This window comes from Alternaria burnsii (genome assembly GCF_013036055.1).
Source record: "Alternaria burnsii strain CBS107.38 chromosome Unknown 698, whole genome shotgun sequence".
Lineage (NCBI taxonomy): Eukaryota > Fungi > Ascomycota > Dothideomycetes > Pleosporales > Pleosporaceae > Alternaria > Alternaria burnsii.
In genome coordinates this window covers 1,544,012-1,571,179 of record NW_024066111.1, presented here as the reverse complement: position 1 = coordinate 1,571,179, position 27,168 = coordinate 1,544,012, and the positions used below count along the sequence as shown (strand labels likewise).

Sequence of the window (27,168 nt, the reverse complement as noted above, 5' to 3'; positions counted from 1 at the left end):
CCGAAATGCCGATCCGTGGACGGGAAGCCAGGAACCTTCGCGAAGAATTGGCATGGACGACTTACAGCCAGCAACAAGGGAATCATGTGGGAGGACAAAGGCTGAGTAAGACGGATAGTTGATTATTGGTAATAGTGAGCGGAACTCATCCGAGATTAGCGTGGTCAGTCAGCATAGACCGTGCGAAGCTCTCTGTCACACCATCTGCGGAAGCTAGACTGGACATATCTCATGTCGTGTGATCGTCATGCGCTTGCAGTTCCACAGGGCAACTTATTGGAATTTAGAAAGTGGAAAAGGCCAACGTGAATGAAGACTTGAGCAGAGGCTATAGAGAACCTCGTATCATACTAATGAAGAGCCCGGTTGCGGAAGTGTCGTGGTGTTCAGACCAAAGTAGAGTCCTCGGAGCATATGTCGATGTGTGCTGCTATACGCAACCCATGTTGACGTACACAGTAAGTCTAGCTCACCCAGACAGGAATCCAACAATCTTTTGTCGCTGCGTCAACGCTAAGTGCCGTGCTTCCAAGTCTGCTCTGGCAACTTTCTTATTTCACATCCGCCAAGCAGCATTCTGTTCATCAACATCCACCCACTGTGTCTCGACATCCTGCGCAATCACTCGAAGCCGATCCTCGACCCAATCTTTCTCCCTTGACACCACTTCGGTCTCAATTTTTTGCATTATTTGCAACTCATCCAAGACCCCGTGTAGGATTGATGTGCATGCTTCGATCATGCATGCTATGCTTGATCCGGGTGTTGGTGAAGCTAGTCTGTTCAGGTCACGGGCGAGGGCAGTCAATTTTCGAGATAGCGTAGCGTTTTCGGCTTTCCACGCATCCCCAAGACCTTCAATCGTACCAAACGCCGGCTTGGCTCTACCATGGTCTTGTCGAGCGGACCGAACATCCTGGACCCAAAGAAGCCAGTGTTCAAATTCACCCACTAGACGTTGCAGTCGACCACCGGATTCGACCAATGACGGCAGTTCGTGAAGAGGCTCCGAGAGAATCTGTATGTGCTCAACGATTCCTAGCGATGAGCCGCCAGCACTCCACTCTAACAAAGACTGAAGATTCTTCTGCTCCTGTGCTGCACGTTCATTCTCTAACATGACTCCATATAAGCTAGCCACCTCTTCAAATTTTGTGTGCAAGCTACGCTTCGCGCTGATCTCCCAGTGTCTGCACACCTGCACCGACGATTCATGCAGGAGATGAAGTTGGAATAGCTCTGATTGAAGACTGACTGTCTCTGGTGAAAGCGAGTACGATGGCGCTTGGGGCGCAGGGTTGATAAAAGTGGCAGTTGGGGCCTTCCCTACCTTTCGCGGTGTAAAGTGCTGTTGAAGCGTGCTGAAAGCTGGTCGATTAGTCTTCTTCGGCTCTTCTGGTCCAGCTTCTTTACGTCTCGACTGTGTTGCAAGAGGCTCTTCCGCCCTAGGTGTAGGACCGCTACTTGGTAGACTACTTGATGTTGCTGGTTTGGTCCGAGTACTGGCAGTGCGACTAATACCGGCGCTACGTATTGATGTCCTGGTGGCACCAGGGAGCGCATCTGAGGTTGTGCTGTTGGTCTTGGTGGTACGACTTGGTGCTATCTGTAGCGACTTTGGTCGTTCGGAAACTGTGTTTGACCTAGCAACATTTTGTCGTGGAGCTGATATGGTACTCGTCGATTGCGTCCGAGAATGACCGGAAAGACCTGATGGATGAGCTGGTCGTGATGTAGCAGCTGGTTTTCGCAAAGATTGCGATCGGCTCAGTCCTGCCTGTGGCCCCACAAGCTTGCTTATTGAAGTTGGGGGTCGCATAGAACGAGCAGCACTCGTTTTTTCCGTATTTTCGGTGCGCTGAGATGATGGAGTGCCAGTTTGATACATTGATCGGGGTCGAAGACGTCCCGGTACTGCAATAGGGGCCTGGATTTCTTGTGTTGTTGATGCAGCTTCGGGTTGATCTTGCGCCTCATGTAAGTTGTCTCCCGTATCTTCAGAGCCAACATCTTGATCAGACACTTCTGGGAGTATACTCGACCGAGTATTGTATCTATGTTGACCAGGTTGGGGACTGGGTTGGGAGATGGTTAGTGAAGCCGGAAACATCGTGTGCCTAGGGTCACCCACAGTAAGCTACGACGAGTCTCCGTGTCACCTTGGAACGACGGTAGTTTACTCGGTGAAGGACGCACGATACTACTCGTGCCCTGTCTTGTTGCTTGTTGATCGTTCTCAGCTGGAGTGATAGATGCAGCGGTCTACCTTCTGTTAGACGTTGCTTGCAATAGTATGGAGGCTAGGCTTACCCGGGTTCGTGCCGGCGCATGGCCGATCCTTCCTATCTGCGAGCGTGGCTTTGCGTTCATCTTTGATGCAGGTCGCGGCTTGATTGTAGACGCGCGTTGGTAGCTTGGTTTGGTGTTGTTAGGTATGCACAAACACACAAAACATCGGGTGTTTACTTCCCGCCATGAGCGCGGACCATTGCGCTAACACCACATATGGCTAGAACCCTGACATATGGCAAGAGCATGTCTGGCACAATATGGAAAGAGGAATGTCGTCAGAGTTCGTTATCTAGTGTATCTAAGCTGAGTGAGTGATCCAATGCATACTTGGAGAAATGGCTTTGTAATTCCATTCAACACGAAAGCGCAAACGATCGAAGGGCAGAATTGCTACTTTCTCCAATGTCCTCACAAGCTACCGCGGCGCGCTGGGAAAGAAACACCCTCGATAGCAGCATAGTCGACAAACCAGCTAACTCGGTCTCCACCCTTGTGGTTCACCAGACCGCATGGTAGTTGTTGACCCTCGTCGGTATCGAAAATTTGACGCATGATGTCCTTCTTTCCCCCGCCAGTTGCAACAAAGCCAATCTTAAGTCCGTGTTGCGCAACAGGAAGGGAGATGGTAATGCGCTTCGGGGGTGGCTTTGGAGAGTCGGAGATGGAAAGTACCCACGCCTCCGATTCGCGCAGGAGATCAGAGCCGGGAAACAGACTGCATGTGTGCCCGTCCGGTCCGCAGCCAAGCAGGAGCAGGTCGAATAGTGGCAGCTTTACGCTATCGCGCGCAGCGAAGACACTGACGAGCGTCTTTTCGTACTGGTCCGCCAGTTCTTGTACGTCATCGAGGTACTTGACGTCGATTGGGTACACCTTGGGCGTTCCCAACTCAGACGGTATCTTGTCGAGAAGCTCTTCCTTGACCAGCCTGTGGTTGCTGTCCTCATGATCGAGGGGCACGGCGCGCTCGTCGGCGTAGAAGATCTCCCACTTGTCGAATTGTACCTTTCCCTCGCCATTGGTTTCCTTGAGAAGCGCTTGCGCAAGCGTCTTGGGCAGGGAGCCGCCGGAGACGGCAACACGGAAAACTTGGTGGCGCTCGAGCGCAGCGTTTTGGGCGTCGAGAACGTAGGTGCGCAGGCTCGGGGCGAGCTCAGCAGCGCTTTGAAAAGCGTATAGGTTCGGAGGCTTGCCCATGGTGTTGATGTGTGTACTTGGTAGGTGTGGTGAAGATTGTAGGAGCGCGATGGAGGGGTTCGGAGAGGTGGGGCTCCCTAGCGATGTGCCGTTGTTTCGTTCGACAGCGGGCCGGTGACGATTGCCACGATAGTGACGTGAGCAGCTTTTGCGCGGCGGTGCGACCTTTGTAAAAAATTGCGCAGGACGAAATGAACAGATGGCGGCTAAGGCTGCCTATGGGATCATTCTCATGGGCGATCGGGCCTCGATACCGCGTCCATTTTGAGCCAACTGTGCAGCTCCAACGCAGATGTCACCTTGCTCGTCTGGCCTGGAGTCTGCGCCATGCTGAGGAATGGTGCATGGCATCAGGACATGGTATCATAGGGTTATTGACGAAGAAAAGGAACGATATCCACAGTAGTTATGTGTTCACGCACATTCAGCCTGCGTGCACTGCACATGACCGTCGCTATCAAAGTGACCAATGACGTTGTCTGGACGGCAACAGAACCATAAGTGCTGATCTAGATGTGGATAAATCACCCACGTATGTATCAGCTGCGCACCCATCTCGAAACAAGAAGTTTACCATCTTGAGATCGCATTCAACCTTCGTTGAGCCAGTTGCAATCGTGGAATTGACTGTTCTAGTAATTGCTAAACCGGTTTTGCATTTCTCCATATTCTAGGCCTGCAATCGGATCTTGTAGGACAAACCTATGGATGCCAAAGAGCCGATCATTCCTAGGTAGATTTAGCAAAGCACCTGGAGGTGTTTGCGCTATTTCGTGTCAAGAGCGCTATTGGACGCTGTAAGATATGCTTCAGGGCACAGCTTAGCATAGCCGAACTCCTTCTTAAGGTTATTTTGGCCACTTGCTTCGAATTGTTATAGTACTACTAAGCCAATGCGACTTGCAGGAGCTATGCCTGATTTCTCGTACGAGTGTGTCTTGGAATCGAACACGATCGATCTGAGCAGGTTTTCAATTCTGGGTCCCATATCAAGTTGATCACTAGTACACGCGCGGCGTCATGGCTACGACCAATGTTTTCTGCGCAAACCCGCAAATCACTCGGTATTTCATTCCCAGAGAACCATTCTTATGCGCTTGAAAGACGCCATTTGTCACGTTACGATACTGATGGGTGTGTCTGGCTTCGAAGCTCAGTGTCCGTCGCGCAGCGTCGAGCGAGCAGGGCCATGAGAATGTGTTGCTTTTTCCTTCCATGTGTTGAAAAATCGGTTCTCTTTGTCGGCGATGGTAGCCTGGCCCTGGTCATATACGTGGCCCTGCTTTATGCAGTACACGTCGGTAACTTCATTGCCCGAGGCTTTGCTGCTGCCTGAATGGAGGCCCGGAACGCACACTGGCCAGGCAGCTCAGCTGACTATACCGACGGTGGAGCTCCGGGTTGTGTAACTGGTTGGTTCTCTACAGAACCATAGTATTAGCGGACTAGACGAAGTTCAGAAGAACCACGTTTCTTTTGCACGATAAACCCTCACCAAACCCGGCCGCCCCAATCTTTAAGAGAAAAAAAGTCCATCAGAATCTTCGACTCTTTGGCCCACAATTGGGGTGGCGATTATCTAGTCACCGGGTGCAACATGGTCGCGGCCTGGACTCTTTGGGTGTCATTCAGCTACGGCCATTTGGTTCTAGACCGCCCCCCAGCGGGATCTTGTGTGCACAACGGTGTAATGCAGGGCTGGTGCGTTGTGTAAGATGCAGCGAATCCGGCTCTTGTCTTCGCAATGTTTACCGAGAGCGTTTGCTGTGACCTGGGTCGGAAGATGGTAGCACATGTATGCAGGTCCACGACTGTATGCTGGCGCTGGGGATGATGGAACTCTCCGGAACGCAACGTAAGCGCTTGTTGGACGGAGTCAGCGGCGCCGCACTGTGATTGTAGACTTTTTGAAACGGGAGTGTATCTGTCCGGCGATTCTCGTGCGACGAGCACATTGTTTGCGTTGTTGTGCATCGTCGTGCGTCGTCGTCGTTTGCGAAAAGGTACATTAGTCTGGCAAGAGGGTGCTGTAGTCGAGACGAGAACAGAAGAGTTTATTAGTAGAGTTTGCAACAGCAGCGTTTCATTGTCGTGGCTGCAGGGCTCTGGAAGTCAGTATCAAAGGTTACAGGGTCCTATGAAGTTGGCGCGGTGGTTCCCCCAGGTTGACGGGGTGTTCATGGCCTTGATCTAGACCGCCAGCCCAACGGTTCGGCCCGCTTGACATCGACGATGGGCAGCAACAGGCTGCGAGGATTGCGGTTGCAAAGTCCGCGGTCGCGAACTACTTTCAACGGATTATTGCAGAAACTACCGCATTGGGGTGGTTGTTGGATGAGGGGCGTGAAGGGATCGTGATGGCATGGTGATGGATAGGTAACGAAGCCGGTGCTCGGCAACCGGATGATGATGCATGCATGGCAGGAGGCCGCGAGCTCCGGGGAGGCTGGCGGGTGAACACGTGACACGACACAGTCACAAACAGTGATTGCAGCGGAAAGAGAGGCTGTGCAGGGCAGGAGCTGTTGCTAGGCGACACGCACACAGTCAGCGCCGGTGACGACGCGTGCGAGGCTCGGCAGGCAGTAGGCACCTCGTGTGAGCTCATGCAACGGCAAAGGCAAAGGCAAGTGCAAGAGGGAAAAATGCCATGTTGCAGCTATGTGGTTTCATCGAGCGATGAGAATGTTAGTTATCAGTGTGATCTCGATAGGTGGCGGTCGCTATGCTGTGGGTGGGCAGGATTGGCTCGTGTGCGGGGGGGGCAAGGGCAGCCACGATCGGGACCCAGTGGCAGATCGCAAACTGACTGTCTCAGCTCGGGCAAGGCCTGCAAAGCCTTCGGACCCAGCGTCTTGGGTGATTGAACTCACGTCCACGGCCCAAGCCATGCGCCAATCAGCCCGGCGCACTGCCCCGCCCAGCAAAGGGCCTGCAACTGGCCGATCTTGCATCGCTCGATGGCCGTACGAGCATATAGGCGACGGCGATTCCACATACCCAGCAGTGATTCAGACACCCGGTCATCCTACTCAAAGTCACCTACAAGCCCTATCATGAGCGCAGATCACCCAACACCCGAAGTTCTCCCCACTGCTCCTTCCTGCTACTTCAGCATCCTGCCGGCCGTCCACTTCTCTCTCGAGACTCCCTCTCACAGCCCCATCTCCGACTACCAACCCTACACTCCCTCGGACCCCACCCATCCGCTGCTGGCCTTCCGCCCAGCACCACCTCTCTACATGACGAGCCCTTCAGACGCATCGCGTCTTCTGCAGCTGCAAACCCAGGCCGCCCACCGCCCGGCCCCTGAGCCCATCCAGCAACAGCGCACCTCGAGCACCTCATCTTCCAGCTCAAACAGCTCCACCTTCAGCATGGGTCTTGGCTCACCCTCAACTCTCTCCTGCTGCCGCTGTCGCCGCGAGTGCCTGGCGAACATGTACCAGATCGGCACCAACCGCTACTACTGCAGCCACTGCGCACGGATGACCGGCTACAGCGCTGGCTGAAACCCACCACCCAGCCTCCTATCTACTCTCTCTACACTATTATTGCCTAGCCAATAACCGCGACTACCGACAACCACTCCCGTCGCGCAAACCATTACACGCATACATAGACATCCGCTGTCATCCCTCGCCTCTATCGCCGTTTTGCTTTCACGCCGCGGCCGGAAGCTCCACAGGAGCCACGGGGAAATGTACCTGCAAGATTGCCCTTTGGCACATCTCGCTGAAGACCCTGATGGGCCCACTGTTCGCCTTGCCCGAGTTGCCGACGTCTCGAGGATATCGGCCAATAACTGGCATAGTCAATCGCACCATGAGGAGATAATCATGAAGCTGGCCTTTAGGTTACCACGCTGCAACAGCTGGCCTGGGCGGCGATTTGAGCATATGATACCCCATTTGTACAATATCCTAGCATCAGTCGCGCAATGCGCTAATAGCAAATACGATTTTTCGCACCCACAGCATTCCACGCTATGCATCGTGATCGTTTATCTGCCGCTTCAGTTTCCCTTCGACCTTTCGGACTATAGTCTTCTGACCAACATAGCCCTAGGCTGTTTAAGGCACGTTTTCATGCTCGCCAAGGCTCTCTCAATATACAGCAAACTGCGCAGTACGATCCGACGATCTTCGGAAAATGCAAAACCCCGCGTGCACACAATCCGTTGTTTGCTAGCTCCCAATCACGTATAGCGTGAACTGTTAATCTGATCCTCGTCTGTCGAGCGCGCGGTCTTGTGACATCCTGTCTTAGGAATTCACTACCCAACGCGGATAACAATAACCTCCATGTAAAACACACATTTTTCGTATTGTCGCACATGCTAGCAAAAGTCAAACATTGCGCAGAGTCAAGATGCAGCCTCGGGATCCACTTGTCCCTTTCCAATCTGTCCTCAGCGGTGCACGACCCCCCGCTGTCATCCAGGCGTGTGGATGACTTACTCAGTCGACATGCGATTTTGCAATGTTCACGTCGGATCTTTCTGGGGATCTACCAGTCTCCTCTTTTTCCACGTCAGCACTATTCTATTTGCAGTAGGGGAGTCAAAGGGGCGGGATGACATCGCTCGATGCCATGCGCCAGGCACGATGCAGGGCACGCTGATCCCCATGGCTGTAATTGTGGGTATGGGTTTCGTTGGAAATGCCATTGGCGGTCGATGGCGCGCCAGACGGGTGATGCACGGAGAGCTTGTCATTGACCGGTCAATAGCGTCTGCTTTCTTCTCAAGTGGTCGCCCGGTGGTTTTGTCGCACATTAATCAGGAGAAAAGAATACGTGGGGGGGCCCCAGAGCCATACCTTGAGGATCGAGAGATCGTGAACGCGCATGCAAAAGAACCGTTTTACGGGGTAAACCGGGTCGAAGGCCGCTGGATTCTGTTGGCTGGGTGAAATCTGAAGTTTACGGACCCAAGGTTCCTGGACTGTTTGACATATGCGTGTGGCTGCGTCGTCTTTGGTCCGGCAATGAGGTTCGTTATCAGTATCAGTTATCAACTTATCGACTATGGAGAGCGAGGAGTGATGCCTGCGACGTTTCCTCCAGCATCATCCTGCCTATTTCCCGCTACGGGAACATCATCGTGATGATCTCTTCGCACACCTAGCGGAACACCGTTTCGCATTGCCAATCGTGCCGCTTTGCTCCAAGGAACATCCATCAGGTCACACACCTCGTATTCCCGCGATCCAACGCCGCATCGGCCTTGTTCCTCTTAGCGTCGGCACTAGCTACACATAACGTCTGGCATGCATCGACGATGCTGGCATGACATCGAAGATCTCCCGTGCATGATGCAGTTTGCAAGCTTTCTCCCGTCCACCGTGCACTTTCCTGCACGCCCTTGGTGGTTGAATGTGCTACTCGCGTTGTTTTCTGTGGACCAGCATCGGATCAGCGTGGCATGAGCGATGGTCAACGTAAATATCTGGGTAGATCAGTCGCCTGCGGGTAACGCACCCGCGGGTTCGTTGTGGGAGCATCGACGATGACGGGCAAATCATCAGGACAGATCATCTTGTCCAACGTGTGTCATCCCGTTCTCCCTTCTTCCGCGGAATGCGCAATGCTTCGAAAAGCATTGCACGCTGTGAAAGCCAACCAGGATGACGAGAGGGAGCTAGCCGACACATGCCATCCGTGCACACGGAGAAAAACTGACTCCGCTATAACCGTTGCGCCATGAAACCTTGCAGAAAGAACCTGCTTTCTGGCCGCTCCGCTGCGTCTAGACCCTTCAGACCCTGCCGGGTAGCTTGACGTAAGCGCTTGCATTCTGCGCTATATAGTGGGCTACTCTCGCGCGCTGTCGCGTGCGATCGGTTCGACACCTGAGGATCACCTGTTTCTGGTGTCTATGGACCATGTTACTGCGGGAAGGCAGCAGTAAACACCGGGACACGGCATGTGAGTTGCGTGTGCTCGATGCCGTGCAGCGTCATATCGCGATATACCGGAAGACTAGGTATTATGGGGAAGAAAAAAGCCTGCAGTCACCCACCCACTTCGCCGACTCCTATTCCATTGCCAGGGGAAAAAACACACGATGTATTTTCATGGCGTAGTGCAGCAAGATCGATCGATGCTGTCAATGTAGCTTGCAATGTCGACGTCCAGTTCCCCACGCTAGCAATTTTCTCTTCTTTTCACCTCTGTAACACCGGAGTAAAAAAGCACATGTCCGTTCTCTTCGCTGCATCGGAGAATTCTGCTGGAGATCGTGCTACTCGGACATTCGGATATGCTTTCTTCTCAAAGCGCTCTGTGCGCGATGAACAGAAGGAACGGCAAAAAGAATACCATCGCGAACACTAGCTAATGAGCACAGCAAGCGGGTAGCTATGACAACCCGAAGGATTGACATCGTTCCCAGAACAAATGTACATATGCTAAACAACATGTTATTTTTGTTGCGGATAGTTTTTATCCCGACGCGTGAGCCGCAACGCTCTTGGTGAGATCGATCGATGCACCTTGCGTCGAGCAGACTGAACGTCCTTGCAATCTCTTCGCTTCGAGCTGTTCGTCGATCTGATCCACTCTCTGGCTGGACGCTGGCTGCCAAGAATATAGTCAGTCAGACTGGATATGCACCAATCCGACAAGGCCTTGTCATCGTCACGAGCATCACGCAATGTTATCTCTAATTCTATGAGAGCTGACGAACGACGGTTGCAGACTGTAGAAATTGTATTAGATACGCTAGGAACATAACGTCCATTCGTCATATGAATGCTAGACCACGTTCACCGTACATATAGCGCTCGTTATCTATGGCCACATGATGCCGTTTCCATCGAAGCTAACTCCGCTGAGGTCAGTCCTGACATCAAGCGGGTAGTCAGCCGTCTTGAGTTCTCTCCTCCAGGACTGCATCCTCTTGCTGTGCGCCCTCTCGGACACGCTCAGCTCACGTTTGGCCATGCGGGATGTTGAGTAACCACCAAGGTCTCCAGCGACACAGTGACTTACGCCACCCCAGGTCGAGTCAGCCACAGCCTTCCAAATAGCAGTCACATCAACTGTCATAGCTTTGGTATACAGGATGCGGCAGTCAGAAGGCTCGTAGACGAACTGGAGAGGAGTGTTTGTCTCGTCTCCATCGCGGATACCGTCACGGAAGTTGACGTTGATAGCGTTGTTGGAAGAGCGGTAGAAAACTGTATTGTCATAGTACTCGCCTAGTTCAGTCGTGTTAAGTTGAGCGCCCTCTTCGGGTGTGGAGAGCTCCTCGACAGTGTACTGGGCGAGAGATTGGATGTAGGTCCAGGGGAAGTTGTTCGTTCCCTTGACACCACCGACGGCTTGGGTGATACCCTCACGTGAGCGACCACCGAGAGAGATATACTTGACGCCGGCACGTTGACGCATGAGTTCCGAGAAGATGGTACAGGTTGACGCGCAGTACCCATCGGTAACGACGACAACGTCCTCGGCGGCGAAAGGAGCCTGGGTGTAGTTTGAAAGTGGACCATAACCGTGGACGTAGATACCACCCGAGTTTAGCGGGATGAGTGTATCGCTGAGGTTCCACCGGAAGAGGTTGGTGAAATTGTCCCCTTTTTGCTCAAGACCAGGGCCAAACTTGTCCTGCCAGCTCTCGAAGTTCTCGCTGTTGACATCAAGATCAGATCGGTAGTTGAAGACAGACGAAACCACACCATCAACCAGCTCAGCAAGTGTTTCGTTCTGGCTGTCGAGCACGCGCGGTACACCCTCAGCAGCTTCAGAGAACTTGCGGTTCAGAATCTCGGTGGCCTCGAAAGCACGGTAACGATCAGCAGCCGCGTGGTCGATGTCTTGTGGAAAAAGAAGTTTATACAAGTCGTAGCCGAGCAGAATGGTCCCACCTCCGTTAGCAGAAACATCTATAACGAGCTTCTTCTTTCCGGCAGACTTGGCCGCGGCGAGGAAGTTGGCAGCAGTAGCTTGGAATTCCTCCTGTGCGTCGATACCGACGAAAGATGGCACCGAGAGTACAGCAACATCGGAGTAGTCGTCCTCGAGGAAGTAACCGCCAATCAAGTTGTGAGCTTCGCGGAAAACTGGTGGTGGATATCCAGGTGCGGGGATAGTGGGCACCGGTGTAGCTGAAGTAGTAGCGGAAGGTGTAGGGGTGGCTGAGGTCGAGTTGGAAGGCGTTGGCTCCTCAGTTTGGGTTGGGCCAGTAAACCAGAGCTTGTATAGGCTCTCTCCGTCGGTGATACCATCAAATGGGATCAAAACTTTAGCAAAGTTGTCGTAAGTACGGCTGGTACCGTTCTCGAATGTAAGCTCGGTAGTGGGACCTGGGTAAATCCAGCGACCACGGCCAGAACCTGCAAAGGTACCGATACCAGATCCGACAGGGCCAAGAGACACGGTCGCGAGCTCGTAGAAGACGTTGTTGTACAACGCATCTCGGTCTTGGAGAGATCCGTACTGAGCCCAGTTCTCCAGGAAGTCTTTGGCGTCCTCGCCATCAATATGTGTGATGGGTGAGGGTGTGAAAGTGGCGCTGCCGAGTGACTCGGCCAGTACGTCTGCATATACATAAGGCTGAGGAAGCTCCTTTCCGTCGCTGGACACAGATACAAGAGGCACTGGACGGGCGAAGTTGAAGACTGTGCCTACAACGTCAGGGACGTACACAAAGTGACCATCGTGGGTGCTTTGCAAGAGAGTGTAGAGCTCAAACCCGAACTATCCTGGATTAGCTCATACTCTTGATATCAGATCGTGAACAGAAACTTACCTCGTACTCATTCTCATACGCTCCAGAAGTAACCTTGGCTCTGATGTCCTCGAGCTCGCCCCAGATGTCGACTGGTGGCTGCACCTTCTCGGCATACTCGGCTGGAGGGTCCTTCAGCCAGACCGTGTTACTCTGCCATCTGAAGTAAGGAACAACGCCGTCTACCAGGGCGAGAGCAGCGCTCTGGTTGAAGGGGACAGAGTTGATACAATCCCATGCAAGCTCAGCAGGTACAGTGGCAGTACCTGCAGTAACGTTCTTGCCGGCAATCGCAGCGCCAACTTGGGCACAAGGACTTGTCGCATTGTATTGTCGCGCATGGACGTGAGGTGCAACTGGCGAGGAAAGCGCAACTGAGGCCAGCGAGAGGCCCGCGACGGCATTGAAAAAGGAAGCCATGATTACAACCCAAACAACACGACAAACAGCTCAAAAAGCTGATTCCAAGCTCACCGTGCCGTCTCGTCAATTGAACGACCTCAACCACTTTATACCTGCACAGCCTGTCCCACGGACCTGGTAGCAAACTTGCGCGTTCAAAAGGCAATAGACATCATAGCTGCAGGTGCTACCCTGTACTTGCCATCGCTAGACCCGTGTAGAACGAGGCGAACAGTGCTCTGGCGAATCAGCGAGGCGGATGTGATAGGAACTAGATTAAGAGCAACAGGCCTTGCATGCATGCATGGTTGCTCAAAAAGGAAGGCCGTGGTATGCTTGGTACTCTGAGCGATTGACGATCGCCTCCGGAACGGCATCGCGGTTCGGAGAAAAGTCATATATGTACCCCAGGGTTACCTTGATTGACTGATGGTAGGAGCTTGGAATCGGAAGAGATGCAATGGTAATACTGCGACCCTGCTTTACACGCAAAAGCCACTTAGAAAGTTGAATTGCCCACCGTTGTAACGCCGATTGAAGCTTCGTGGAGTTGCTGAAGCTTTACACGCCTTGGGCCTCGCGACGCTAGTCGACTTCGCTACGCTGGAAGAGGCAGGCGCGAACTGCGAGGGGCCGCTTCGTCCTATCAACAATTTGAACATTCATCCCCGCTCTTGCGATATCAGTTGCCGAAAGCGACTTGGTCGTTCGGGCATCCATGAGTCATGACGGAGATGCAATGCATTCGTGTGGCTGGTAGAATGTAGTAACGCTCGACCAAGGGAATGGCACTAACTCCGCAAAAACCAAACGGCGATATCTCTCTCTCGAGATGACGACATTACATTTCCGGCTTGCGACAATGTATGAAAACACAATAAGCTTTGATGTTCAGACTGACGCTCAGATCCGTCGCAGTCCGAGCTGTAGGTTCCCAGTCTTAGATGAACAAGTATAGATTGACACGGCCTTAGATTCAATATCTTAGGTACCAAGGTACTCGCGGTGAAACCTCCAGCACAGCATTCTCGATCTGAATCCAGGATTTCAGTAGCTCGTTATAGCAATAGCTTGTTGTATACAGCTAGCAAGAGTAAGGTATCAGATCGAAACAAAGAAATTTGGTTTGCCTGTCGGTCGCATTGAAACGACGCTCGTGCTTACGCTATACGGTGTTATTTGTGTACGATGTGTGAAGACTACATGGTGACATAAAGGGGTTTCAATTGCGCCGCAAATTCACAGTGTCGAGATGCAGTTAGCTTAATATACATTTACATGTAGCGTATATAACTTCCCGGTCAGGTTGAAAATAAAATGTCAGATTCTTCTGGAAATGGCATACTTACCTGCACAGTCGCGTGAGCAATATTTTATAACCCACGTCAAACCTTCAGGACCTTCCGACGATCCAGTATGTCCAATTTGTTTCGATGATTGGAATCCCGACACCTCTGCCATTGTTCAGACTATATGCCGCCATACCTTCCATCACTATTGTCTAACGAGATGGTTATATGGAATTGGCAGTGAAGCCTGTCCAAACACATGTCCAAGCTGTCGTGCAGTGTGCTTTCCAAACCATTCAGAACAGGAAGTCTACCATGTCGACTTCGATTTCAATTCCGAGCTCTGGGCTGATTCGAACTACGCAAGTAATGATACCTTTGATGCCATAGCTACACATATCGACGGCATAGTTAGGCCGCTCCTGAGTCTCGATACAATCTGGGCGCGGTTCGGTATTGACCTCGAATGCTCGGAGGATCCTTCGCGCTTCCTTCGGGCTATGCGTCATACTGTCTCTACAGTCGTCGCCGAAAGTCGAATCTCGCCGAGTTCTCACGAAAGTTGGATGTCTATATTGGCGCTCAACCTCAACGACCGGCTCACGGTTGAGTTTCTGGTAATGTCACTATTTATCAAGACGCAGTGGGCGCTGATGACACCGACACAATGGGTCCATATACTTAGAGCACGGAATCGAGTTGGGCGTGATGCGTCCCGTTCGACAGATTTCGGAACTTCCACAGCTACTGCTTGGTTGGATCACATCAATGACCGCCACAAAGTGCGGTACGAACTCGAAATCCCCCGTTACTTCGCAAACGCTACTGTTGCCCATTGGAAGGAGACTAATACAGCAGGTCAGGTAGTCAACGAAGGTTCTCACGATTGTACAGCAATTGACGGCAATTCGACGACTTATATCAATGTCCAAGGTACAGATTTGAGTCCAGGGCCGGTATTGTACTTCCGGAACGAATTACTCTGGATTTATGAGAGAGTTATTGGTAATATTGTTGGGTTTAACATTGATGAACACGCACGCGTTGTCATTGTGCGTAGCTCTGCTGGTCATACGTTCAAAGTACACTTCCTTCGAGATGAGCGGGGTGGGATTGCCACCACAACGGAACGTGAAGGTATGCCCTCTGCATGGGATTGGTAGCATGTTAATGGATAGAGTAGAGTGAGCATCTCTACGCTGCATTGTTGTGAGAGGTACGTAAATACATATCTACAAGAACGAGCTGAAGTCGCAAACACGCTAAGACGTTCCCCACCAGCGCCCGTGGCACTCGTACTTTCCCCGTCGCGTCTCTGTTCTAACCTTAGAACATAACGACCCCACAACCACGGAAATGATAATGTTCGACTTTCGCTCTAGATTCTTTCACTCCCACTCGTAAAGCTGCGACACGTTGTGGTAGCTGTTAGCGCCCAAGGTCGGCCATTTCTACACATAGCTCTCTTACTCCAGCCAGCTGTGACAGCCTACCTCCACCGAATAGACAATATGAAATATAGCGGGTAACTTTTCACTCACCATAATTCTCCGTACATGCCGGAGCTAACACGACAGGCTGTACTTCGTTTCTAATCCGTCTACCAACATCGACGCCTCCCTTTCCACCGTGAACACCCTCATTCAAGGCATCGAGACCAGCTTCCAAAACGCCACGCGTCAGCAAACACCATGGTCGCTCTCCTACCGCGCATTTCGCGATACCATACCTCCAGGCTACCAACCACCTACGGGCGCAGACGGTAAACCCAAGCCATATACACATTCATACCAGCACCTGCTCCATCTCTCGAGCCTTTCGCCGAACCGTACATATATTTTCGCGCAACCGCTAGCGCAACAAGAAATGATCACGTCGATACCGCTGCGACAACAAGATGCGCATGCTTCGATACTGCGGTACCAATGCTCCGCTCTGTGGACGCCGAGACATATACTCGCTGTGCGCGAAGGGACGTCGTATAGTGCAGGTTTATGTACGATACAGATTGGGGAACTACGAGCAACACGCGAAGGACCGCAATCAGGCGCTGTGTCTTCACCGGGTATCGTGGTCTGCATCAGCACACCAACGGGCGCTGAGGATGCAGACAACAGCATGAACTCAGGTTACGACACAATGGGAAACGGTACGGCAATGGATGTGGACGAAGAAGAAGTCGATATCGAATATGCGCAGACTCTAGTACGTGACTGCTGGAGTACGATGAAAGAAGGGCGGGATCTGGGCCGGTCAGAGGTTAGGGAACTCATGATGGCTCCAGTTACAACAAACAACAAGGGTCGGGAGCAGGAGGCAATAGTACGCATGTGGTGTGAAGCTCTACGCATGCGCGGTTGAGCATGTCGACACAATCTCGTTTTCATCTTATTTATTACCAGATACCCAATGCATTAAGATACAGACCGAGGGTCAGTCGCAACGTGAAATCAACTCGTGACACATGCAAGTAGACGTGGACAATGGATAGCTTTGCAGTTCGACAGACTATGCCAGGCCTACCCTACCCAGACACTCGTAAGACCGTCTAGTCTCATTCCCTCCTACCAATTCCCTAGGTATCCCTACAGGTATCTAAACTACAACAACGTAAAAAGAAAAAGCGAATGAAGAAAGAGAAGAAAGCGAAGGTGGTAAGGTCAAGTATTAAGGCAACGTTTCGCGCACATTCAGATTACAACAAATAGTTGAGAATCGATCCCTAAAGCTGGATCAGCTGCGCGCCATAAACCCCAGACCGGACATATGCAAAAGAAAATTTGTGCGAAGATGAAGGTAGTAGTAACAACCAGTAGATGAGTGGAAAGTATCGGACAATGAAGAAGATACACAACATCTACGATACGCTTACTGCGCACCGACCTCCTCTTCGGCCCAGCCAGGAAGACCACCGTCACCCTGGATGGCAAGACCGTAACCACCGTTACCACTGCCGAAGCCACCGATGCCGGAGCTCAGGCTGCCAAAGGAGCCCTGCTGGGGTGCTTGAGTTTGCTGCATAGAGTGGTTGAAGGGACCTTGAGTGAAAGCAGGAAGGCTGACGGCACGGGAGTGTTGACCACGAGAGTTGAGGTTCGAGGGCGCAAGGAGACCACCAACAGTAGTAGTACCAGAGCCACCAGCTGAGGTACCGTTAATCAGGCTGAAGCTCGAGGTGCTCTGATGGGAGCTGTGAGAGTGGTGTGGCTGAGGGGTGTTCAAGTCAGCGCCGTAGAATGCAGCTTGCGGCGACTGGAACGATTGCTGCTGCTGTTGCTGCTGATTCTGCTGCTGCTGCTGCTGTTGTTGTTGCATGCTGGCCTCAACCTGTTGTTGCTGCTGCTGCTGTTGCTGAGCTTGCAGGTACATCATGAGGGGATTGTTATTGCCAGAGTTCATGATGTTACCTGAAGCAGGTGCTTGAACAGAGGGAAACTGTCCGTTGGTGCTTTGGCCAGAGCCCGGGGCGCCAGAGCCAGTCGGCGAGACTGAGGCAACAGCACGGTTAGGGTGTAGTCCGTTGATCGGCGATGGTGACTGAAGGCCGTCGCTACCAGCTTGCTGGGCCTGAGCCTGCTGGCTGTTCATCTGGCGGGGAGGGTTACCGCATCGGTCCTTTCCGAAGTTGACCTTGAATCGCTTGTATTCATCACGACCACGGATTGCTTCGATTGCCTTGATAGCATTGGCAATGTTAGTGAAGTTGACAAATGCACAGCTCTTCTCACGCAGAGTGTTGACCAGCTCGATTTCGCCATACTCGGAGAAATCCTGCCTCAGACGGTCCTCTGTCCAGGACTCATCCAGGTTGCCAATGTATACATTACGGGAAGCACCACCACTGACAGCAAGGGCAATCGCTGGGGGGAGAGCACCAGAGTGTTTACCCCAACCAATCTTCAAGCGACGGTTATGGATCATCAGTCCCTGCAGGTTGCTGAGGGCATAAAACGATGCGGCTGATGTTGGGTCGATGAAAGTAACGAAGCAGATATGCTTGTCCGGGATGTACCTAATGTGATGAAGGAGACCACCACGAACAACGTTGCAGATCTCTTCGATGGTAGTCTCCGGGTGGATGTTCCCAAGGTACACTGTTCGGTTGCCCAAGTTATTGACTCCTCCAGCAGACGTCGCGACAGCGGCAGCAGCTACGGATTGCTGAGCAAGCGCATTGGAGATCATATCGCGGTCGGCACCGTTCAGAACATGGGCGTATCCGGGAGCGATGCCAAGGTATTGCGCAGCATTCTGTTGCTGGGTCTTGGAAACGTATGCACATCGGTCCTTGCCATAGTAGACGCGCCTGGGAGCCTGCCACTTGGGCTCTTGGGGAAGCTGAGAAACAGCCTTGATGGCATTGCCAATTGACAAAAAGTGAACAAAACCGATGGCCTTCTCCCGGACGATCTTGACAGTGTCGATTGGGCCAAATTTGCTGAGGTCTTCGCGAAGTTCATCCTCTGAAACATCCTCGGACAAGTTGCCCAGGTATACGTTGCGGGAAGCGCCCGACTGCTGTACTGCCAAGGCCACAGATGTGGGAACCTGCGACGGTTTACCCCATCCAATCTTAATATCCTGGCCTCTGATTGATAGCTTTTTGAGGATTGCGTCAGAGTGGAAGTGGGTGGCGGAGCTGCTGTCGAGGAAGGAGATGAAGGCACAGTTCTTGTCTGGCAGAAGCCTGACGGACTCGATTTGGCCACTGCGTACGTGGCCAAGGATCTCCTCTGCGGAAGTCTCAGGAGGAATGTTGCCCAAGTATACGGTCCTGCTAGTTCCGGAGACGAGACCAGGCGCGATCGGCATGGAGGAGCCGAGTCCACCAAGACCCTGTGCGCCGTAACCAGGGAAACCTCCGGTAGGCGACTGCGGACCACCGAAGAAACCGCTGGTGGGAGACACCATGTTCTGGTAAAGCTGCGGTGAGAGAGGCTGCTGCAAGGGGCTGCCAACATGGTTGGACTGGTGGTTCTGCTGCTGCGATTGGTTCTGACCGGCGAATTGTGCAAAGTTCTGGAACTGCGGGGAAGCGAAAGCGGAGGGCGAGCCTGGCTGGAAGGGGCTACCAAGAAGCAGCTGGGACGGAAGCAGAGGAGTGAAGTTCATGTCGAAGCCGGTGCCCGGGGTTTGCAGGTCGTTACCGTTCTGGTTGCCCGGGTTGAGTCTTCCAGTATTGATGGACATGTTGTTTGCCCTCTCTGGGTGTCGGTCGCCATAGCCGGGCTGGTTGGTCGCAAAGGCGCCGTGGGAAAAGCCGTGGTGACCACCGCCGTTCATCTGCCTGTGGAAGCTCGACTGGAGACGGGGCCCGCTAGGAGCGTTGGTGGCGCCCTCGTGTTGCTGCATACCGAGAAGATGCGGAGGCAGACTGAAGCTGTCCCGCGCGCTGTGAGATAGAACCGCCGTGGTGAAGGTGTATTATTGCGTCCGGGACTCGTTGGACCGGACGGCGAAATATGTACTGCAGAAGGTGAAGTTGCAACCGGTTGCAGGGTGGTCGCTAGGCTTGCGAAGATGCTGCTGTATTACAAGATGTAGAGCGGTCTGGAAGTGTTAGTCCGATCTCACAGTGCAAAAGACATGGCTGCGGAGACGTACATGCAAAAGCACAATGGCAACGGGTTGTTTGCAGGTCTAACAATACAAGACAGGCTCCCAACACAGGCAATTGCAGCCCAAATGATCCAGGTACAGACGTCCAAAAGGGTACTGTCGCGGGCTTGAATAGTCAACGCAGCGGGGACGCAATTAAATGCAGTGTGCCAGAGTTGCCGAAGAACAAACTCGCGTGGCTTGTTTGAGGATGCGTGCACTAAAAGAGCGAACAATAAGAATGAAGTGCAAAGAAGCAAGCTTTGCCGGGAGCCTCGATGCGGGGAGAAGAGGAGGTAATGAACGAAGGGGATCGAAGAAGAGGGATGCGACCTGAAGTCGGAGTGGAGGAACGAAGAAAGAGGTCGGTGAGAAATGCTAACTAGCAGGGCACATTAGGAGGCAGGCGCAAATGAGGCAGCCCAAAGCGGACAGCTAGCGCACCGCTTATTTTAAACGCGCAGACCACGTCTGAATCGTGCAAACCACCGTCGACACCAACCGCTGCCCTGCAGTTCTCTGGACCCGTAGACGCCTGTGCGAGGCGGCGTAGTATTTCGTGCAGCGACGCGCCCCAGTGCCTGGCAAAGAGGGTGTTGTGCTACCGGCGGTGCAGCTCGGAGCCGTCCAGCGGATGCCGACGACGGGTAATTGCAGATATGCACACTCCGTCCCTGACTAGATGAGCCGCCTAATAGTGCTGCTCTTAACACGGGTCCCTTTTTCCTTTGTCGGGCGAACACGAAAGGGTCCAGATCGTATTGCGGCGGCTCCAGTTCCAGACGTAAGGATGGCCCTTAGTGCCAGCCTGCCCATCGCCTCGTCTCAGCAATCGATAGATACATAACGTTTCCACATGGTCTGTTTCCGGCGGTATACTACCGTGCACCGTCGCCGTGTGTGCAACAAACATGGAGCCCTCCCCATTATGGGTATCAGATGTCAAACGTGATTATGCGAAACCTCCACGTGTGTCATGCCTGCCAACCCCTGAGTTTGCTGACTTCTAGAATGACGTTTGCGCGTTCGTTTGACGCGTTCTGTACATGCCATACGTAGACGCTTCAGCGACCTGGGTACAGGGATTAATTCTAAGCGAACACGTGATGTCGAACTACGAGCGACTGGTCAATCTGTGCTTTCCGACGATCGTGCATCCACCCGCTGTCAATTCTCCCATGGCAGAACTGTATCCGTCCATTGCGCATTGCGCTGTTGTGGCTACAGCGCTCAAGGTGCTGCTATTTCCTGCTTAGTACGTTTACTTGCATAATGTCCATGTTTGATCCTTCGTCCATGCTGACCATATCCGGCAGCAAGTCGACCGACTTCGAAGTTCATCGCAACTGGCTCGCTCTAACGCATTCCCTGCCCATTAAACAGTGGTACTATGAAGTCAGACACCCAGGCCATCAACACCAGTCAAGTAGTTCAGTCTAACCCTGTCCACAGAGAACCTCAGAATGGACTCTGGACTATCCGCCCTTTTTCGCCTACTTTGAGTGGCTTATGTCTCAAGCCGCAGCATATGTCGACCCGGGTCTACTTAACGTCAAAGATCTGGGATATGACAGCTGGCAGACTATATACTTTCAGCGTACTACAGTCATCGTTACCGAGCTTGTCTTGGTATACGCTTTGCATCTGTACTTATATGCCACCCTGCATGACATTGCCATTGCTAAATGCTTACCAGCTACGTGAAGACATCAAAGTCCAAGGTGACTGCCCATGCCGCTGCACTCTCCGTCTTGCTGTCTCCAGGACTCCTGATCATCGACCATATCCACTTTCAGTACAATGGTTTCCTCTACGGCATTCTCATACTGTCTATGGTCCTGGCCCGAAACAACTCGACACTCTTATTGTCTGGTCTGCTCTTTGCAGCTCTGCTGTGCCTCAAGCACATATACTTGTACCTCGCACCTGCTTACTTCGTTTACCTTTTGCGCGCTTACTGCTTAGGGCAGCGGTCGTCCTTCCCGTACTTTATTATTCGGTTCTTCAACTGCGTCAAGTTGGGAGTAGGTATCGTTGCTGTCTTCGCAGCCGCGTTCGGTCCATTCGCCATATGGGAGCAAATACCACAAGTGTTCAGTCGCTTGTTCCCATTCTCGCGGGGTCTATGCCATGCGTACTGGGCGCCAAACGTCTGGGCGATGTATTCGTTCTCTGATCGAGTTTTGATTTACCGTATGCAAAACTCCACCATCCTGGTGTATCGAGCTAACACATGCAGTTGCCCCGCGCCTTGGGTTACGCGTTGATCAAGAGGCAGTAAACAGTGTCACTCGAGGTCTTGTTGGGGACACGTCCTTCGCAGTGCTACCAGATATTAGCCCTTTGATCTGCTTTCTTCTTACACTTGGCACACAGATAGTACGTATACTTGCGGAGCAGGAGATTGATCGCACTAACCTCCCTCAGCCTGTTCTCCTCCGCCTCCTATACAAACCCACCTGGGAGGCCTTTATAGGTGCTGTGACACTTTGCGGCTATGCATCTTTCTTGTTCGGCTGGCATGTTCATGAGAAGGCGATCCTGCTCGTCATAATCCCATTCAGTCTGATAGCACTCCAGGATCGAAGATACTTCGGCGCTTTCCGACCCCTAGCTGTTGCCGGTCACGTATCGCTTTTTCCTCTACTGTACACGGCAGCTGAGTTTCCTGTGAAGACAGTCTACACTATCTTCTGGCTTGTACTCTTCCTTATCGCGTTCGATAGGCTAGCTCCTGCGTAGGTGGTGTCCAGTCATGTTCGATCATACACTGACATGCCACAGTTCGCCCAAACCCAGGATCTTCTTGCTTGATCGCTTCTCTCTTCTCTATATCACCCTTTCAATTCCACTGATTGCATACTGCTCCTTGATTCACGGGATAGTGTTTGGCTCTCGATACGAGTTCCTGCCGCTCATGTTTACGAGTTCGTACTCAGCAGTTGGTGTGGTAGGCAGCTGGGTCGGCTTTTTGGTAGTGTACTTCGACTTGTAGATATACTCATCTCAACTATACCTCCAACACAGCTCTTCCAACACCAATCATTTCAGGTCAACGACCTCTCACTAAAGGCTATCATGCCTGCGATGTTATCTTGTCGTTGACTCAGCTTTCGTCTCATGTGCAATGGCACAGAATTGGATGATGGTATGTGGAAAGTAGCTGAATTGTGATTGCCAGATCACGCTCAGGAGCATAGCGGATACTTCGGAGAATCAAGTCGGATCGTATGCTTGACTGCTGTTTAGCAAAGGAGAGACAGGACAACATCAGTCAGAAGTAGAGGCCAAACAAACACCCCGGAGCAGACTTGATATTGCAAAGATATCGCGACTGATGCCTGAATCTGTACCTGGAATCATGGCCTCTGGCGTGCGGCTCGAGGTGGGTGTAAAGTTGGTGACTTGCTGTGTCTGAGCAAGTGGGTCAGGCTGCCCCAAGGGTTTGCTCGGGGTGGCTCAAGGCATGGGCTTCTCATGGCCAACCTTCACTTGATCTTGATAAAACAAAAGGGTCATGACAGCAAAACAAAACGATGCATACGTATCGCAGTCTGAAAGAACTCGTTTTGAGGGTTTCAGAGAGTCCAAACACGTTGATATTTTGATGGTAGTGGGGTGCGTAGCTTTGATGCGTAGGTGGTAGGGTGCGAACGCAGTCCTTGCCGGATCAAGTATGGTATCTAGTGCCAAGGGACTACGGGCATCTTCTACTACCCTCCGCTCGCTTTTCTCCCCCATTGACTACTCTTCGACTAATCCTCTCCACCCTACCTTCCACCTTCGCAACTATCACGCCCTCGACATCCACGAACTTACTTGCAAGTCGCTTAGACGCGCTTTCGGAACCAACAGACGCGTCTCGGAACGCTACTCGGACCACCGAAGACTGCGACGACAATTTCGAGAGACCTTTGTCTGGCGCGTAAAGACAGGTCTTCGCCCTGACGCCTACGGAGGGGCCATTGCCCCCTTCTCTTCGCTCAAAGTACCTCTAGAGAAGGTATTCGGCGCGTTTGGATCGTCGCGACACTTCCGAAGTTTGCGACGCGGTACAGCAAACACCAAGAAGGCTACATGAGCCAGAGTCCGAGCCAAAATGGTATGTGTCGGGTCGCGGTCTATACACGAACACATACTAAGAAGGCTCCAGGTTCTCTACAAGCGCAAGCCCGTCAAACATGAATCCTTACCCAAGAACCTCGACGACAGCACTGAGGTACGCCACATACTATGCCGAACCACAGAACGTATTTGCTAAAGTTGCTGGATAGGTGTGGCATATCGAACAGACTGGAGAGGTCTTCACAGACTATGAGCGGTTCCTTGAGCGGTAAGAAAACATATGGAATGACGTCAGGCATGAGGACATATCTGATGAAGAATAGATATGACTTCTATCAGCAACGGAGCTTCACATGCCAGGCCACTGGCCATTCAGGCTACACGTATTTCGAGGCCCAGGAGAGCGAGGTAGGCTCCACGTCAATACTCGTCAAGGCCGATGAGGAGGTAACATCCGTGCAGACGGAAGCCACCAAGGAGATCAACAGCATTTTCCCAGATGGCTTGAGGTCTCCTGTTCTTCACTATGTCCAGTTCCAAGATCATCATCGGATGGATGATTTGGGTAGGTCAATACCGTTTTGCTTAGTCCATGAATCTTGCTAATCACTTATACAGTAAATGATGTCTACGATGTATGTACACAAAGTGGATTCAAATCTTCACACGAGAATGCCATACTGACATGTTATTGCAGCATTTCAAGGAACAGTTCATGCTAGGCGATCGGGTTTCCGTCGAAGGCGATCACTCACGCCGCTTCGGCAAGATCACTGAAATCACGGACAATAGCCGATTACATAGCATGTTTACTGGTCAATCGATGGACGATAGCATCCGTTCTTACACCTACGTTGTCACTATGGAAGAAGGGGGTGAAACTGTCACCAAATACAAGGCCTCGGAACTTCAGCGGGATCGAAAAACCTACTCCAAGCTCATCTTGAAAGCTTTTCTGCGCAATGCGCTCAAGCGCGAGTCGTGGATCGGTGCGCCATGGATGGTCAAGGACAGTTTAGCAAAGCGATACGACATCTCAACCAAACTTCCTGACAAGAAGACTAGAGACGCTCTACTAGCCGCTAAGCGGGCTGCGAATGCTGTACCGAACGGCGTGACCCAACCTGTTCAACAGCAATATCCACAGCAGCTGCCAAACGGTCATGGCCCACATATGAATGGTCACAGACAGCCTTTGCCACATGGGCAAGGTCAGCCAGCCTTTGTCAACTTCTCGGCCAGCGGCCCTCCACCCTATGCGCAGCAGCAAGGCGTCATGCCTCCATGGGCAGCTGCTAACGCTACTAATCGCCCGGCATATTTTATCAACGGTCCTCCAATTTACAATAGTGGGCCTCCACCCATTGCGAATGTTCAGCCACCACCACACATCTTGGCTCAGCTGCAGCCTCACCTTGCTGCGCAATTAATGCAGATGCCTCCCCATGGTCATGGCCCGCCCATCAACTTTCCGTTCCAGACCAGCTTCAATCACCATCAAGGTCCCCGTCCGACAAATGTTCCGCAGCCTCAACAGGCACCTCCACCGCCCCGTCCAGTGGAGTATATTAAATATCCATGCGAAGATCTAGAGATCAAGCAACCTCGTCTTCAGGTCAACCGGCCGCCGCTTAAATTCTTCTCCGACGACGTACCCGAGGGAGTTGAGCCGCCTGCAGAACAGAAAAAGACGGGTATCTTGATGAAGAGTATCGGCCCATTACTCTGTATTTGGGAGACTCTCAACGTTCACGACACCATCTACATGCTAGACTCCTTCACTTTCGATGACTTTGTCGATGCTATGCGATTCACGCATGAGACTGTCGAGTGTGAGTTGTTTGTAGAAATGCATTGTGCAATTCTAAAGCAGATCGTCAACGGCTCTGGTAAGATTCAGACCAACCTACCCAACCTAACCGATGAAGATTCGTCAGACGAAGAGTCGAGTGAGGAGTCAACGCCTACCCCTGAGCCTGAACCGTCAGTTCGAACTACTCGTAGTAGCTTGAGGAAGTCGGGCGCAGCGCAACTTGTGGTCAAGCCACGCACACCAACGCCTGAGCCTCCAAAGGAACTCCACAAGGCTGAGGAGTTCGTCACTGACTTCGACTGGGTTGAGCAGTGTAAGATTCGCAATTTCGCTGATGGAGGATGGCAAGCAATCGTTGTTGCAATCCTTTATCGCCTATCATTCGACTCTGCTAGAAAGGAAGCTTGCGATGAAGTTCTTGCTGAGCTGTGTCCACCTGAGGAGGAGCCTACCATGGCCACCATTGCCAGTAATTACACTACGCTTGATGTAAACCTACGCATCTCGGCACTTGAAATGATTCTAAGCTTGACTGTCGTCACTGAGAACTTCCGCGATCAGCTTGTTGCTGCCGCTCAAGAGATGACACGTCTGCGCAAGGAAAAGATTGAGTATCAACGCAAACGTAAGGAGCTGGCCGATGAGCTATTCAAGTTGGACTTGGAGCGCAAGATTCATCTTCCAGCAAACACACCCGCCTCGCCTACGGATACCAAGATGGCCGAAGATGCTGATGTGTCTATGGCTAGTGTCAATGATGCTTCCAAGGAAGCAGATACTGAAACAAACGGTGGCGACGAGGTGACAGCATCGAAGGGCAGGACCCGCCCAGCTAATAAGAACAAGCGCAAGGCAGCTGCTGAGGAAGCTCGTAAAGAGAAAGCCAAGAAGGCTAAGGCGGAAGCAGAGAAGACCAAGAAGCAGAAGGAGTGGGAGAAGCTACTGCAGGCGATCGAGAAGAAGAAGGATGAACTCAAAGATTGCGAGGACAACATCAATGAACTCGACGATGATCTGCGCGAGACTCTGGTACACCGTAGCAAGATTCTTGGCAAGGACCGGTTCTTGAACAAGTACTACTGGTTCGAGCACAACGGCATGCCCTTCGGCGGTGTTCCTAACAGCTCTACTGCCGAATACGGATATGCCAATGGTCGCATTTGGGTACAGGGACCCAGCGAACATGAACTTGGACCGAACCTAGAAGAGCCTGCCCTCTCCCAAGATATGCAGCGTTTTGGCTACACTGTTCCGCAGCGCAAAGAGCGAGAAGAAGGCCCAACCCACCTATCGAACTCCAACCAGTGGGCATACTACGACGACCCAGAAGACATCGACAAGCTGCTTGTGTGGCTCGACGAGCGAGGTCACCGAGAGCGTGTTTTGCGTAAGGAGCTACAAGCGTTCCGTGACCGTATCGCTGAGTACATGCTCAAGATGCAGAAGCACCTAGAAGATTCCAACAAGCCCCAGGAAGAGGAAGAGGATGACAATAAGACTCGAGTGTCGACGCGCAATAAGACCAACGCCGATAAGGATGTTCCCAAGGATCGCTGCTTGCTTTGGACCAACAGCATTATGCGTGAGGAGTTCGGACATAACCATGTCGAAGAGTACGAACCACCGAAGAAGGGCAAGGCGAAGACAGTAAAGGCAACCAAGGCTAAGGGCCGAGGACGCTAACGCAGTCTCTTGGTGCCACAAGCTCACACAAGAGGCGAAGCATAACGGAGACGACCACCGGCTTGCTCTACATATGAGCTTACGGGGCAGCAATG

The 27,168-nt window shown here is 52.2% G+C and overlaps 7 protein-coding genes across 7 annotated transcripts; 4 read left to right on the top strand and 3 right to left on the bottom strand.

Moving 5' to 3' along the window:
- Nucleotides 1–556: 556 nt before the first annotated feature.
- On the bottom strand, nt 557–3,489 carry GT037_004696 (uncharacterized protein; the record flags this gene model as incomplete). Its single annotated transcript, XM_038929743.1, has 4 exons — nt 557–2,075; nt 2,132–2,262; nt 2,311–2,413; nt 2,705–3,489. 4 exons carry the CDS (start codon nt 3,487–3,489, stop codon nt 557–559), a joined length of 2,538 nt encoding a protein of 845 aa, XP_038788015.1.
- Nucleotides 3,490–6,545: 3,056 nt separating this feature from the next.
- GT037_004695 (uncharacterized protein) lies at nt 6,546–7,001 on the top strand (the record flags this gene model as incomplete). The annotated part of the gene is made up of 1 exon (XM_038929742.1): nt 6,546–7,001. The coding sequence occupies one exon, from the start codon at nt 6,546–6,548 to the stop codon at nt 6,999–7,001; it is 456 nt and encodes a 151-aa protein (XP_038788014.1).
- Nucleotides 7,002–10,281: 3,280 nt separating this feature from the next.
- Nucleotides 10,282–12,643, bottom strand: GT037_004694 (peptidase s41 family protein; the record flags this gene model as incomplete). Its single annotated transcript, XM_038929741.1, has 2 exons — nt 10,282–12,192; nt 12,245–12,643. 2 exons carry the CDS (start codon nt 12,641–12,643, stop codon nt 10,282–10,284), a joined length of 2,310 nt encoding a protein of 769 aa, XP_038788013.1.
- Nucleotides 12,644–13,961: 1,318 nt separating this feature from the next.
- On the top strand, nt 13,962–15,077 carry GT037_004693 (uncharacterized protein; the record flags this gene model as incomplete). The annotated part of the gene is made up of 1 exon (XM_038929740.1): nt 13,962–15,077. One exon carries the CDS (start codon nt 13,962–13,964, stop codon nt 15,075–15,077), a length of 1,116 nt encoding a protein of 371 aa, XP_038788012.1.
- A 348-nt stretch (nt 15,078–15,425) lies between these two features.
- On the top strand, nt 15,426–16,275 carry GT037_004692 (uncharacterized protein; the record flags this gene model as incomplete). The annotated part of the gene is made up of 2 exons (XM_038929739.1): nt 15,426–15,439; nt 15,492–16,275. 2 exons carry the CDS (start codon nt 15,426–15,428, stop codon nt 16,273–16,275), a joined length of 798 nt encoding a protein of 265 aa, XP_038788011.1.
- Nucleotides 16,276–16,782: 507 nt separating this feature from the next.
- Nucleotides 16,783–19,266, bottom strand: GT037_004691 (negative regulator of differentiation 1; the record flags this gene model as incomplete). The annotated part of the gene is made up of 1 exon (XM_038929738.1): nt 16,783–19,266. One exon carries the CDS (start codon nt 19,264–19,266, stop codon nt 16,783–16,785), a length of 2,484 nt encoding a protein of 827 aa, XP_038788010.1.
- Nucleotides 19,267–20,690: 1,424 nt separating this feature from the next.
- GT037_004690 (glycosyltransferase family 57 protein) lies at nt 20,691–27,073 on the top strand (the record flags this gene model as incomplete). Its single annotated transcript, XM_038929737.1, has 12 exons — nt 20,691–20,767; nt 20,829–20,907; nt 20,965–21,158; nt 21,209–21,705; nt 21,752–21,891; nt 21,940–22,250; nt 22,297–22,462; nt 23,666–23,731; nt 23,787–23,845; nt 23,901–24,142; nt 24,196–24,212; nt 24,275–27,073. 12 exons carry the CDS (start codon nt 20,691–20,693, stop codon nt 27,071–27,073), a joined length of 4,647 nt encoding a protein of 1,548 aa, XP_038788009.1.
- Nucleotides 27,074–27,168: the final 95 nt, after the last annotated feature.